General features: G+C 41.4%; 2 protein-coding genes across 5 annotated transcripts in view; one reads left to right on the top strand and one right to left on the bottom strand.

Moving 5' to 3' along the window:
• Positions 1-15,782, top strand: part of DHRS3 (dehydrogenase/reductase 3) — a 1,035,619-nt gene that overhangs the window by 319,339 nt on the left and 700,498 nt on the right. The window lies entirely within an intron of this gene.
• Positions 1-15,782, bottom strand: part of PRDM2 (PR/SET domain 2) — a 116,716-nt gene that overhangs the window by 65,176 nt on the left and 35,758 nt on the right. For all 4 annotated transcript variants that reach the window (XM_050787825.1, XM_050787808.1, XM_050787799.1 and 1 more), the window contains exon 5: positions 11,006-11,132. In XM_050787825.1, the coding sequence (XP_050643782.1) occupies positions 11,006-11,132 (127 nt within the window). The remainder of the gene's footprint in view (positions 1-11,005; positions 11,133-15,782) is intronic.

The following is a 15,782-nucleotide window of genomic DNA, read 5'->3' as shown; positions in this document are numbered from 1 at the left end:
TCAGCAATTTTTCCCCTTTTCCCTCCACCCAACATACACGCACACTTCTGGCTCATTTTAAACAAGCTATCCATTTTCAAAGTACTGATCAATCTGCATCTAATGCAAAAGCAACAGTGAAGGCCAAGCAGTATATTCCCACCCACTAAAAAAAAATTTTAGGTAGTTTTTTTTTTTCTTTAATGTGCTTAACATAGAAACCGAAGAGTAGGGGGAAGCACAAGAATAATTCGCTATGAAAACAAAGTTCACCAATTTCATGTCTTTTTGACAATCACCCATGAGATTTATAAGACCCTGTCTTTAAAACTTAAAAGGATCAGACAGAAATTCAAGTATCACTTTTTCTTGATTTAGTATTTTCTGCACTCTACTACAACCCCAAATTTTATCTTGGCATACAGACAGTAATTTACATTCTCTTCTATCCTGAATTCCTGGATTTATAGTAACTAAAAATAGATACTATGCTTACCAAAGTTGATCTTGTTATCAAACACGTCCATGACCCATCTAACAAGGGAAGGACACTGTGGATCACACCTTCAGCAATTAACAAAATTCCTAAAATCAAGTAGATTTGGAATCTTCAACCCCTGGTCCAAAAGTCCAAGATTGAGACTACTGACAACATATGATATTTATTATTATTATTACTTTTTACTTATTTTCTTGGATATCAGAGGGAAATTGTAATTTCAACATTAGCGCTAATCCTACAAAAATTACAGTCCATTGTGTGTAAACAGTCTAGGAGATTGTTCCACGTGTAAAAGATCAAAACTACAACTATTATCATCATGGTGCTGCTCACAGCGTAAACCTGCCATAGAAGGTTAGAAGACTTAGGACCCAGCTATTACCAACATTAACATCCTCACAGCAAAAGTACCAAGGCAAGAGGTGGACAGGAGGAACCCTCATTTCTCACAGGCTCTTAGACATTCTGCTTATGGCCAGTAATCTCTTTATTCCAGAGAAGCAGGCTCTGATAATCCCATACATGAAAGACGAAAATGTAGTCAACAGAACCAGAAAGGAATATCCTACATCTCAAACTGGCAAGAGAATGAGAACTGAACCTGAGAGGCCAAATGGTAAAAAGAATAACAAAAGGCTCAGAAATTGCATTGTTGCCCATTCTGAATGGCAGTGCAACTTCAAACATTGCACATATTCCGTTTTGGGGTTCTAAACATCGGTGAACAAACCAGTTTGCCTTCATTTTTGTGGCATGTGGTGTCTCAGGAAATCTACAAAAGACTGCCCCAAGAGGTAGGATTATAAATACAAGAAAAAAGATTGTTTATCGCTGTAGTTTTAATTTAAAAAAAAAAAAAGAGTGCAGGCGAATTTTAGCCTAAGCAATGCTGTATTAGTTTTCTTTTTAACTGGTCAATCCTTTGCTACTGTCCATAACTGGTAACAGACAGCTAATTCATTGAGAGTGCAATTAGTTTTTCATCTTTCAGACATTGATTAAACCAATAAGAACATATAAAACTGAAAGTTATCTAAGTATCAAACTAGCAGTATTTTAGATGTTATATTCTTATCTTATAAACTGTGTTATTTTTTATACCACACAAATTATCTTATTCATTAGAATAAATCTCTTGCCTCTGAAACTATTCAAATATTCTCATATTAAAAATAAAAATGGTATGTACTTTTAATATATAAGCATCTAAAATAACTACACATTGACTAGATTATTAAAACTTTCATCAATATATTTTTAAATTTCAGGATCATGGCCACAGAAGCAGGAAATAGCAAGCAGCTACAATAAATGCTCCAGAACACTGAGAATTTTCTAGTCTCTTACCCAGAATCCCTCAGAATACTAAACACGCACCAAGTTTTAACCTTTTAAACAAAGTTACCTTCTCCTGTTTTTCAAAGAACAGGTTAGAATAGAAAGAAAAATGCTAAAGAACTTTGAAAAATGAAAGTATAGATTACAAACTGCAGTTTTGCCTTGCCTACAGTATGTTTGGGGGGTTGGGGAGGTGTTAACTACTTACTACGTCTTTTTTTTTTGAGACAAAGTCTCACTCTGTCGCCCAGGCTGGAGTGCAGTGGTGCAATCTCAGCTCATGGCAACCTCCGCCTCCCGAGTTCAAGCGATTCTCGTGCCTCAGCCTCCAGAGTAGCTAGGATTACAGGTACCAGCCACCACCACGCCCAGCTAATTTTTGTATTTTTAGTAGAGACGGGGTTTCACCATGTTGTCCAGGATGTTCTCTTACTCCTGACCTCAGGTGATCCACCCACCTCCGCCTCCCAAAGTGCTGGGATTACAGGTGTGAGCCACCGCACCTGGCCACTACTTACGAAGTCTTTAAGGAACAATCGAATAAAGTACTCTCAGTAAAAGTTCCAAGTAGAAAAAGCCATATTACGTTTGGCTACAAACTCAAGCAGCTTTAAAAATTTTATATAGACACACATATTCTAAGAATCTATTGTGTGATAAAGACAATGAGGAAATCAACGCGTGCCCCTTCTTAGGAAAATTCAGGAGTCCACACGGATAGGTTATAGGGTGACTGTTTTCACCTTCTGGTCTCCTTTAATGGTTCTCCTCTGGAATGAGTCAAGCAGCTAGAACAGGAAAGCTTTATCAGCAAACAAAACCTCTGAAGAAGGTACCGCTTCAAATAGTTCATGTGCATTTCTCTTAAATGAAAAAGTAAAAAAAAAAAAAAAAAATTCTACCCCCCTCTGCAAATAAACATTTTGGCAAAACAAATAAACAAAATGTCACCACCCAAAACTGAAAAACAAGCAGGATATAACTCAATTATATCCACAAACAAATCAGAATTGCACTTACAGTTTCTGTTAATTAATCTTTAGAGTACACGTTAATTAAAGCGTGTTCATCATCTGTAACATTCAACTTAAGAAAACTTTAAAATGTGTATTTTTATTGGTGGAACAGTCAGACTGTTAAGCCAGTCTCAACACAAGGCCAGTGCTGCAGAGCTGGAAGCTGAAGCTTCTCATCAATAAGACAAAATGAAAGAGCTCTAGAATCCTTGACTCTGCACTGCAGAGGGAGTTGGGCAAAAGCAATGTCTCACTGTGCTCTTTTGGTTTCAAAACTAATGCCAAAATAACATAAAACCCAAGAGAAAGAAAATATTCATTAGAAACTTAAACCAACAAATATGTCATTTAAAAAATACCTGATAGACAACAGCTGGAAAGGGGTGAAAATGCAATCTGTGTTTTAAAAAACTGTTTATTTGGGGTGCTCAAAATACAATATACCTATGCAATCCATAAATCTCCAAAGCAAAAACAGCTGAAGGTGTCGCCATGACTGGGCTTTCCTACACCAAACACTTCACTTAACCATAGTCTTGGTATTTAGGATTAAAGTGGGCACTTCTTACAGTGGGCAGTGAAAATACACCCTGGCCAGTTAGTAAAGCAAATAAAACATGGCAACTTACACAGTATAACTGTCCTACTTACAAACGTTATGCATAAAAACTGGATTTAGAGAGACAGAGCCTTTTATTTAGGACCTTGTGTGAACTTGGCCGAAGTATGAAGCCCCACGGAGCATCGGTTTCCTCTTCTACAAATGAGGATACGGATCTTAACTTTGCAGGGTTATTGGGAGGATTAGCTATGGTATACACAGGGCAACCAGCACAATACTAGAAACAAGTGTAATTGCTGTCATTGTCACCATCAATAGAAATGAGTGATTCACAGCATAATGACATGATGTGCAAATAAGTGTCAAGTCATGACATATGTCCATATCAAAATACACTGTAATAAATGAATTCAGCCAAGAACTCTTGTATGCAAACTGGTTTAATCTGAGTGGCAAAAAAAAAAAAAAAAAACAGCTACTTTCAGTATTTCTCTTTTCCACTTAGAGAAACAATAGCATTTTCAAGTAACTTTTGCTTCTCCAGGTCATTCAGCTCCTCTAAACTATTTCAACCAAATTATGAACACTAATGAAACACTCTGAGCCAGATGGATGGCCAAAATAAAACTTTAGGCCTGTACTTGGCAGCACGTGAAATATAAACAAGCCATCTGAATGCCAACAAAGTACCACGCCAGTCCACCTGAAACTTCAACTTCAGTTCTCCATACAACCTTTAACTAAAAGAAATGTCTATTTTTAACCTCGACAATGGTGTTCTTGGGATATTTATCCAATTTCTCAATTCTTTTTTGAGAAGGAGTCTCTCTCTGTCGCCTGGGCTGCAGTGCAGTGGAGCGATCTCAGCTCACTGCAAGCTCCGCCTCCCGGGTTCATGCCCTTCTCCTGCCTCAGCCTCCCAAGTAGCTGGGACTACAGGGGCCCGCCACCATGCTTGGCTCATTTTTTTTTTTTTTTTTTTTTTTTTTTTAGTAGAGATGGGGTTTCACCATGTTAGCCAGGATCGTCTTGATCTCCTGACCTTGTGATCCACCCGCCTCGGCCCCCCAAAGTGCTGGGATTACAGGCATGAGCCACCGCACCCGGCCTCCAATTCCTCAATTCTTTAGAGGCAACTTTAAATACAAAGCTACACCGTGTGCATGCCTGTAATACCAACTATTAGGGAGGCTAAGGTAGGAAGACAGCTTGAGCTCAGGGGTTCGAGTCCAACCTGAGCAACACAGAAAGACTGTCTCTACAAAATAAATAAATAAACTTTAAAAGTTATTTTATTTAAAAATAAAGTAACTACACCCTCCTCTCTATAATGCTCCCACGAACATTAAGTTTGAATATCGTAACAGCTATCTGTAAACTGGAACATGAAATTGCCTAGGGAAAAAAAAAACACTTCAAGATTTTAAAAAAAAATAAAAATTCATCATTTGGAAAAATAACCTAGTGTTCATATTTAAGGAAAACACAGGAAACTGAGTTTTTTACTTTCAAATTATAAGTGGATTTGTTAAAATCAACTAAACTATTTTGAACCAACTATAAGGGTCTTGTTACCTCTTTTATATTGTTTAGAAAATTTAATCATAATCAAACCTTTTTTCTGTATTAGGCAAGTCTCACCTTCCAATTTACATATGGACAAGAGAACCAAAATAACAATCTAAAAATAGGGCACAGCATGGTTCCCAATACACTCAATTATGATATTTAAAACTTTTAAATCATGGATGTTAGGATTTTTGCAAATTCACCCACTAAAATACAGTTGAAAAATTTGCAAAATGCTTTGAAAAATTTAAGTTAATCCACATAATTTCCCTGTAAACAAGGATAGACATAAGAATCAAAGGCACGAAACGAAAATACTGACCAACATTTTCATCTAAATTTGGAGCAATTTAGTAGCAGCAGCAGAACTGCAAATTTTTTTTACAATTCCCTAACTCCTACTGTTGAAAAAGTACTAATTAAAACCATACTGAGCTCTTAAAAACAGACCACCACAACAGCAGCAGAGAGTTCATCCTGGCATACAACCACTAGAGATGGAACATTCAATGCTCAGCAAAAGGCACCCTCAGCTAGGAGGCAGCCAGAAAGCTACGGCAGAGACAGGCCCCTCTAAGACTGACCAACCCGGAAACAGCTCATTTGTGTCTAATGCCACAAGCTTGCCAGCATAAAGCCGGACACAGGAACACACTGCCATGTCCAAGCACTCCACATCCTTCTCCAGCACCTGCAAACAGGAACTACAGGCCAGTGCCCTGTAAGTCAGCGGGCACAGAACCTGCCCACCAGGCACCCAGTAAGCATAGGGCCCATCTATCATCATCCTCAGACACCAGAGTCAGGCCTCTGTCATTCAGCTTGGAGCCTGAAACACAGCTGCTGGCTGCTACGAAAGGTTAGGAGATCAAACTCCACAGAAGCCCGTCCACTCTCTGCGTTTATTAAATGTATTCTCTAATTTCAACTTTAAATGGAACCAATGTTGTCACTTCTGTAGTTGTCAACTGCATGTAGAAGTGGACAAAAAGCTCCATATCATATAGAAGAAAAGGCGTGGGAAACCTGGTTCAAATTCCAACTGTGACACTCATTGGTAGGGCGATCTTGGACAAGTTATCCAATTTTGCAAAGTGTCCATTTCCTTCTCTCCCACATCAACCAGAACACCCACTAAGTCTGACCTGCGCATGGCTGTCATGAAACAGACTGGAGACTCTGCACTGGAGGAGGATGGTGCCTGCTGTAGTCATCTCTCTCATCTCCCCCAACAACCAACCCAGCCACTTGGTGCGGCACCAAAGGGCCAATATATGTCCATTTGCAGAACTGAGTTTCATAATCCAAAAATACTCATGTAGGCTTCTACGTGAGTAGAACTACTAAAAGAACTGGGTCCCTCTTCCCGGAGCCCTCAGCCCCTAGAACGTCTGTGTCATTTATGTCACAACCTCAGAATGGTCACCCCTGACCTCCCACCTACAGTCAGGCCATACCTCCCCCACCCACCCTACAAAACACTATTGACAAGGTTTACCTACTTCATCTGTTGGCCTGTACTCCCCACTCTCCAGAATGTGATTCCATGTGAACAGGGACCCTTGTCATTTTAGTTCTTTGCTGAAACTCCAGCACCCAGAATAGTGCCTGACACAGACACAAGGAATACTTGTTAAATAACAGAGAGGAAGACCATCCAGACAGTTACAACTTCTCAGGCCCCAAGGTTCCTCCTGACGTCCTTCTCCTTCCTCTCTCTGTTCTGAAATGTCCCCATCCTGCCACCCTTTCTACATAAAGGCTCCCTGGCCAGCCCAGCTCAGCATCCCTTTTTCCTTCTCTTAGGGAGGGCCAATAGTCCTTACTGCCTATACAATCCGTGTTGCACTTTTTTTTAGACTACCTTAGACTGAGTTATCTTTGCATGTGGCTCTCTTACCTCCCTATATTTTAAGTTTCTAAAGACTTGTTATTTAGCACCTTTACAGAAGCATTTCAAATATACACAATTTCAAAAAACTTGAGTGTTCTTCACAGTACCAAGATTTTTAATTTAAATTCTGATCGTAGAGACAGATAAAATATTACTTTGCTAAGCTGATTATAATAACTGTTCTGTGGTGACTAAACGTCGCTGAGATAAATACTTATAAACTAGTTGATATTCTCAGGTACTACTTACGGTTTTTAGGAAGGACTATCTGAACCTACTAACTGACCTTAAGGAACTTGTTCTTTATAATTCATTACTGATTTTGTTATAAACCTTCTGTCTTCTTCTCTGTCCAGCTTTCAGGTATAAAACTTCTTGCTGCTATAAATATACACTCTTCTCTCTCAATCTGCTGTGAACAGCGAGGTCAATAGGTTAGAACCTAGGCCTAAAACAAGGGTGAATCAGCACAGAATAGGGCTGTGACGTAGGAAGGAAGAGGGAAAGAAGAGACCCAGTGCTTATTTTGAGCTTACACAGGTGCTCCATAAATCCCCACTGATTAAATGAGTCACCAACTCAGTCGTTCCTCCGCAAGTAGCAGGGAAGTAAACGCCAGCCATGTTGGGAGAGTTGGTACTTACAGTTCCCAAGAGCCCACAGCCTCACAGAGCATGCTTCTATTATATCACTTGCTCTTGACAACTTTGTGAGGTTAGGTGGCACAACCATCATCGATATGATGATATTCCTTTTTCAGGCTAGGGAAACTTCATCTCAGAAAGGTGACATGAGTTGTCCAAAGTCGCACACCTGGTAAATGCCCAGGCATCCCGTCTTTTTCATTCCTTCCACCAAGCCCATTTGTAGAAAGCCACTGTTGTTTCTCCAGGTAAAAGAATTTCAGGTAAGGCTCTTATGTAACTGATAGAGCAAACACTGCTATTATAATCTACACTCTGGAAGAGCATTTGCCAACAGTCATTGCTTACTGCTAACAAGCAAATTCAATTTCTCATTTGTCTCCAAAACAAACAGGGGACAGAGATCAAGAAGATGAGAAATACTTCTAAATTTGGCTGTTTCAATGCTATTTTATAATTGTAATTTTTCTGTGGTTCACATTAAAATAGCCTGAAACACCGGACACTAAAAACTCTCCTTGCTCTCTACCTGAAAGCTTAATCTATTCCATCTAAGGAACTTATTTTTCATTGCATAGAGGCTGCTCAGATGTGTAAAAAGTGAAGAAGCTCAATTACAAAACTGGGAATCCAAATTAAACTCCAGTTTAAAATGCCTGATGTATATCCATCTTTGGCCCATGGTAAAATTGCATGCTCCACGGTCGGAGCCAATATGAACTGTGTTCTCACCGCACTGCATTCTTTTCCTTTCTAAAACATTTGTGTGAGTCCTTGTCAATCAATTAATATTTATTGAGGGCCTACTACATGCCAACCATCTAGGCGCTGATCAGCTATTTACTGATTTAATGTTTGTCTTCCCCACTAGACTACAGGCGTCATGAGAAGAGTTACCACTGCTTTTTCACTCATCACTGTGTGCTACAACCCAGCAGAGAGCCTAATACACAGCAGGGGCTCAATAAACATTAGATGAATGAATGAATATGGGGAGGGGAGGGGAGGAGAAAGGAGATGTGAGGAGGGGAGAGAGGAGAGGCCACTCCTTTGTATGTAAAGAAACCAGGGCTTTGCTCTGCCCAAACACGCCTTATGATCCACCAGCGATCTGATGAATTCTGAAAGGCACCACATGCAATGCACAGCTGTAAGTACAGCAGCTGTCATGCAAAGGAGCTGAAGTCCAGAACTATGAAGAATTCAGCCCTTTGTTTTTCTCTCTGTCTCATAATGAAAATGAAGTCAAGCCCACTGTCAATCTACCTGTCCGCTCTATGTATTCAACATGCGGCTTTCAGCAATACTAAGTTAACATTGCCTCTGAATGACATTTATGTTGATTCGCTCTCTGACTTCACTGCCTGAAAAGATACTACTTAAATGTTTGAGGTCACACATAAGACCTAAATAGAACTGAGTTAATACTTAAAAAAAAAAAAAAAAAAAAAGACTCCATTTCAGGTCTTTGAAAGCTATAAATTGGTTTTAACTAAGTATTTAATTTAAAAGTAAAAAAGGTTTGACTCATTATTTAAACTGTCCAAAGCTTAAGTCTTAGAGAGCAAACAGATCTCTTTACCAGCAAGCTGTTAAACACAGACTGTAAGTTCCAAGAGAGAGCTTTGCAAAAGCATAAATCTTTTAATTAATTGAAACCTAGGATTCTGAGTTATAGGCTGCTCAGAGTAGTACAAAATAATAGGATAATAATAAATATGAACTATTTAAGTCAATACGAAACACCAACAGTCTACCCAGGTATAAAAATGCAGATATCAAGTTCATATATCACTAATAAAACAGAAAGTATATGTTCAAGTTTTTCCCCAAATCCGACTAAGAGAAAAATAAACAGATAAACAAAAAAGCAAAAGAGTAATGACGTATGTTCTAAACATGCACACCAAAGTATGCCAAACAGAGAAAAGCGTTAAAGTAAGGTTGCTATTAAACTACAAATCTATTTAAGTATAGGAGTTAGTTATGATTAGTGGCACAGTAAAGAGAGTCCTGTCCTCCCCATCTCCAGCCCCCTACAAATAACAACTTACCTGAAAGGCTGGTAACATTAGTTGTAAACAAAAGGAATACTAAATAAAGGAACAAGTTGAATTACATAAAAAGTTTTCACTGCAAACAACTAAGCACTAAGCCCAATATTAACAAAATCCCAGAACTCAGTTAAAAGTTTAAAAAAAAAAAAAAAAAAAAAACCTGGGAATTTTCTAGACTCTGATCATCTGATTCAGGATCAAAAGCATTGAACGCTCTAAAGCAGTGACTAAATCACATTCAATAAATAGACAATGCATATTCAGTAAAAGGCCTACTAACTGTCTCACGGGGAAATTAATTGTATTTCCATTTTGTGGTGATAACACAAAGCATACATACTTGAAAAATCAGAACAGACTTCTTGCCTACATTCCTTAGAGTCGATTTTAACATTTTCCTAAATCGAGTTTACGACATGATTTTATTTACAGTATGACTTCCACAACTCGCTTTGCAATGTTCTGGGTAAAGAATAGACTCGTTCGTTCAGATGACTAAAAAAATCTACTTAACACCTCAGGCGAGCAAAAAAAAAAAAAAAAAAAAAAAACCCACAAATCTGTATTTGTATCAATAAGAAACTATCATACTGTGCTTTGGCATATTTTCAAACTGGGAATCTATGAACGATTCCTGAATTCACATTAAAATTCTTCATTAAAAAAAAAATTCCCAACGTGTCAGTATGCCAGCTGGAAATATGATACAGCCAACCAAACTATTTTCCTACCCAGAAACTATCCCCTTCCTTTTTAAGTGTGACTACACTTTTACCTTTTGTTCGAAATCATCAGAAGTCGTAAAACTATGAGAATTGAGTCAAAACGACAAAACCACACGCTCTCTAACTTCCACATCCCCCTGGGCATCCTTTCGGAAGCCCACCGCGCCCGCTGTCTCCCTGCCCTCCCCGCCGCCTCCTGTCTCTGTCTCTCTCTGTCTCTGCCTCCCCCACTCCCCCACCCCGACTCCGCCGCCGACGCGGCCCGCGTCCTGCGCGGCGGGCCCGAGTCTGCGGAGCCGGGGCTGTCACGCCAGCCGCGAGAGGACTACAGCGCCCGCCGTGAGCGCAACTGCGGAGCGCGGCTCGGGGTGCCAGCAGGAGAATGTCCGGCCCCGAAGCGGCGTCCGCGCACTTTCCGCCGCCCGGGAGCTAAGTCACAAGTTAGGAAACAGCCGGAGCGCGCGGCGGCCGTGATTCAGCAGCGGGGCCGGCCGGCAGGGCGGGAGGGCGGCGATCGCAGGGCCTGAGCGGGACCGCGGGGCGGGAGCGGGGCCGGGGCCCGGCCGAGTCCGGAAAAGGTCACCGAGACGCCGCGGGCGCCGCCGCCCGAGCCCGCGACCCGCCTCGCGGTCGGGCCAGCAGCGGCGGGGGCGGCAGGGCGGCGTCCCAGACGGGCGTGGCGCCGGGACCGGGCGGGCGGGCGGGCCGGGGGCTCCTACCTTTCCGGCTCTTGGGGGAGCTCCGCTTGCTCCGGGCGCTGGCTCGCTCTTCCTCAATCGCAGCTGCTATCTCAGGGTTGTCTTCCCCATTGTACCAGACCAGGAGCTCCTCGCCCGGCGCGATTGGCTGCGGGGAAAGAAGAGACAAGCGCCGGGCCAATCAGAGCGGCGGTTGTTGGCGGGGGCGGGGCGCGCACCGGGACGCGGGCGGGAGCGGCGCCGATGGCAAACAGCTGTCGGCGGCGTCGCGCGCACCCGGCCGGCAGGAAGGGCTCCCGGCCCCGTGCGGGCCGCGCCGGCGCCCGGAACCCTCTGCTGGAGGGAGGACCGCACCCGCGGCGCGGGGCGAGGGGCGCGGAAGGCCAGGTGACGAGCAGCGGAGCCCGGGTGCTGTCACAGCTTCCTCTTTAAAGCCTCACGACGGCCCACGCACGAGTAAAAATAAAACATGGGACCATTTTAAAAGCTCACGAAATCTAAGTCGAGGAGAAATATAAAGCATAACTGAAAAGCGTGCGGCGTGGAAAGCGGAGTGCTGAAAGATAACGACCAGCGCGCATTCCAGACCAAGAGCAACTTTAACAGGACAACGAGGAGGAACCACGCGCAAGCACTTACAAATGCGCCGCGGTTTCTATCCCAGAGCCGCCAACGGGAGGCCGCCCGGGGCCACCAACCTGCTCGGGTCCAGGGAGGTCAGTGCCTCGCCCTTCGGACCGGACATCAAACTTCCACATTTTAACTTTTAAATACAGCAGGAAGTATTTCCCATGTATTGTGCTCCTAAACCATCACATTCTTAAGCCACGTATGGCTGGAAGCAGTGAGGGCCACCATCAAATTGATTCCACCCAGAACAAGATCCCGAAGATCCACTGAGTGCAAAGTTCACACCCCTAGAATTTGGGGAAACAGCTTATTGGTTTCTCTCACAGCGATTGATCTGTGAGAAAAGTTTCAAGGCTATCAATACAAGTAAAATTCTATCTAAAATCCACTGAATACAATGAGAATCCATGAGTCCAGCCTGATGTGAATGAATGCAGGAATGACCAAGTAAATAAAAAGGAAAGCTCTTCCTTAAAGGAGATCCCAACTGATCAGTAAAAAAGAAATGTTGGAATTAGAAAATCGTCATTTGGCAATCATCACAGTAATGATTAATTCGGGCAAGAATCATAAATGGATGCTAAAAGCAGGTAAAAGTTTGAGGAGTAACAAAATACATAGCCTCAGAATATCTCCCCATAAAATATTTATTACAAAAGAAAAAAACAACACTTTTGTAATAAGACATATCAACATCATATGTCTCCTGATATAATGCACAGAAAACAGAGCATCACTTCTGGTAGATTTCTGCCCAAAATGCATACATCGAATCTAATCATGATGAAACATAAGAGAAGCTCAAACTTTGGGACATTCTACAAAATAACCAACCAGTTCTCAAAACTGAAAGGCTGTAAAAAAACAAAGACTAAGGTACCAGCCAAACACATGAGACATGACAATCCAATGTGAAAACGTTTTCTTTTCCTACAAAGAGATGACTGGAACAATTGACAGAATTTGAGTCAGGTGTACATATTACCTAATAAAACAATGTGTTGCTGTTAGCTTCCTGATTTGGATCTTTGCACAATGGTTATCTAAGAGAGTGCTCCTGCTTTTTGTTTTTTTCTTTCTTTTTTTTTTTTTTTTTTTTTTTTTTGCAGGGAGGGAAATTCCACCTACAGTTTAGAAACAAAATAGTTCCTCACTTCAACATACCTTCTAGTCTAGATAAAGCCCCTAAAAGTAAATATTACTTGGTTTAATTCACTGCAGAACTTGTTTCTATAGTCCAAATTTTAAAATATTCTAAATTATTTAAAAGAAAAGGCAGCTGCTGTTTCCTTGGCTCTCCCCCACCCCTAAGAAGGCTAAAATCTGCCTTTTTCTTACTTTTGAACCAATACATGATTTCCCTTCTTGAATCAGTTAAATCTAACCAAAAAACTTACTTTAATATATAAGATATTAATGAGTTAAAACAGCCATCACAAACACCTTTTGGCATTCTGATGAGCTAATCTGTTGAAACAGCAGGCTTATGTTAAAGTAAACTGTTTCTAGATTATATAAATTCCAAATGTACAGTTTCTCTATTTTTTGTTATAAGTCACATATTTAAGAAATGGTGCTGTCAACTAATACTTGAAATGACTAGAGTTCTCAGAAATATGTAAAGTCTTAAAACCAATGCAAAAAAGAATATGGGAAGGAGTGAAAACAAACGCACTCCCCATTAATTCCCCACTGAAATGACATAACCAGAGAACTGGCTAGAAGATACCACCGGACATTTTCAAGATACCTCTAAGAATAAGAACTTAAGTTTCCCTGTTCACTCCACTGCAGTTGTCAGTGAAGTGATAACTGAACTAGCAACTTGGTGAGGGCGCTCATAAACTCTACTTGGGAGGGCACTCATGTCCTAAGATATTCTTGTTGCTGCAAAACACACAAAGTAAAAACACACCAGAATCTGTATCACAAATCAAATATAAAATTTCTAGCACTGGTGAAGTGTTAGATCAAGAGGAACATATTTGTTAGCTGCTAAATAGCCTTCAAAATTATTAGCGGGCATAGTGGCTCATGGCTGCAATTCCAGAACTTTGGGAGGCCACGGTGGGCAAACTGCTTGAGCACAGGAGTTTGAGACCAGCCTGGGCAACATGGCGAAACTCTGTCTCTACTAAAAATACAAAAACTAGCCAGGCATGGTGGTGTGTGCCTGCAGTCACAGCGATTCGGGAGGCTGAAGTGGGAGATCACTTGAGCTTGGGAGGCGGAGGCTGCGTAAGCCAAGATTGTGTCACTGCACTCCAGCCTAGGAGACAGAGCGAGACCCTATCTTAAAAATAAATAAATAAATAAATAAATAAATAAATAAATAAATAAATAAATAAAAATAAACAAGTAGTAGAAAACAAAACACCACAAAAATTATTAGTAACTTGAAATGGTTATATTACGGAGCTATATATGCTTCACAACTTTATATTAAAACAGCTACACCAATAGACCCTATGAAGAGGAAAACAATAATTTTTTTTTAAACCAAGGCTTGTTTTCTTCCATACTATATTGTGTTTTTTTCTTCTTCTGTACAGGTTAGCATTTTTAAGTCAAATTCAGAAGAAAAGAAAAATTAATCCCTTCAACAATGGAAATATAAATCCACATTAAAAAAATAAAGTCAAAAGACCAAACAACCTCTTTTTAAATATATTTTGATATTAAAGAAAAAATTAACAACAACAAAGATTTTAAACTCTTCCCACTTTCTCTTTGGGTTCAGACAGGTATAAAACCAAGAATCTGCTCTATATTCTCTTGTTTAAACATCAGCATATATAAATAAACTTGAAAGTTTACCAAACAAATTGGGAAGAAGCAAGGGTTCTAATATTCCTTATACTGGATAAGGAATAATAGAAAAATGTGTCAGAAATATTAGAAAATTAGAGAAGTATTCCAGAATCGCTCGAAAACACAAAAGTGCATCCAGTCATACCCACCTACAATCCAGTCCCCAGCTCGGTCTTTTAAAAAGTCATCGGTCAGCTCTCGGCCTCAGCTCTCCAATGGGTGAACAGCACTTAAGTCTAAAACTCACCCATAGCCGGGCGTGGTGGCTCATGCCTGTAATCCCAGCACTTTGGGAGGCCGAGGCGGGCGGATCACCTGAGGTCGGGAGTTCGAGACCAGCCTGACCAACATGGAGAAATCCTGTCTCTACTAAAAAAATACAAAATTAGCCGGGCATGGTGGTGCACGCCTGTAATCCCAGCTACTTGGGAGGCTGAGGCAGGAGAATCGCTTGAGCTGAGGAAGCAGAGGTTGCTGGGAGCTGAGATCGTGCCATTGCACTCCAGCCTGGGCAACAAGAATGAAACTCCGTCTCAAAAAAAAAAAAAAAAAAAAAAAAAAAACCTCACACATCCCTGTGGACCTCACCAGCCTCATCTCCTAAGATTCCTCTCCTCCTCCCTCCAGCCACATGGGCTTTTGTTCTATTCCTTTAAAATAAAAAACAAAAGCGGTGGCTCACGCCTGTAGTCCCAGCACTTTGGGAGGCCAAGGTGGGCAGATCACGAGGTCAGGAGTTGGAGACCAGCCTGACCAATATGGTGAAACTCCGTCTCTACTGAAAATACAAAAATTAGCTGGGTGTGGTGGCACACGCCCGTAGTCCCACCTACTCAGGAGGAGGCTGGGGCAGAAGAATCGCTTGAACCCAGGAGGCGGAGGTTGCAATGAGCTGAGATTGCGCCATTGCACTCCAGCCTGGGCGATAGCACGACTACATCTCAAAAAGAAAAAAAACCATTAGCTTATACTTACTCCAAAGCCTTTGCTCCTACCACTCCTCTTCCTGGATTGCTCTTCCAGCAGACCTTTGCGTAGCCAGATCCTTCCTATCCAAGGAGTGGGGTTCAAACGTCTTTCCTCAGGAAGGCCTTCCCTGACTCACTGGAGACAAAGCAGCCCTCTCCTACCTAGCTAGTCTCTTATCACATTTTACTGTCTTAACACACTAATCGCTACCGGAAATTACTTTCTTATTTACTTACTATCTGCCTCTTCCCCTGTAACACGGAACATCCACCAGACCAGAAACCTTGTCTGTCCTGTTCACTACCATAGGAGAGAACTCGGTACACAGCAGACTCTCAATAAATATTCACCAAACTAACGAACAGAGGAATGAATAGATAGCAGACTT

Source organism: Macaca thibetana, chromosome 1 (assembly GCF_024542745.1).
Source record: "Macaca thibetana thibetana isolate TM-01 chromosome 1, ASM2454274v1, whole genome shotgun sequence".
Taxonomy (NCBI): domain Eukaryota; kingdom Metazoa; phylum Chordata; class Mammalia; order Primates; family Cercopithecidae; genus Macaca; species Macaca thibetana.
The sequence above is the reverse complement of the archived record's forward strand: the minus strand, read 5'-3'. Positions and strand labels throughout refer to the sequence as shown.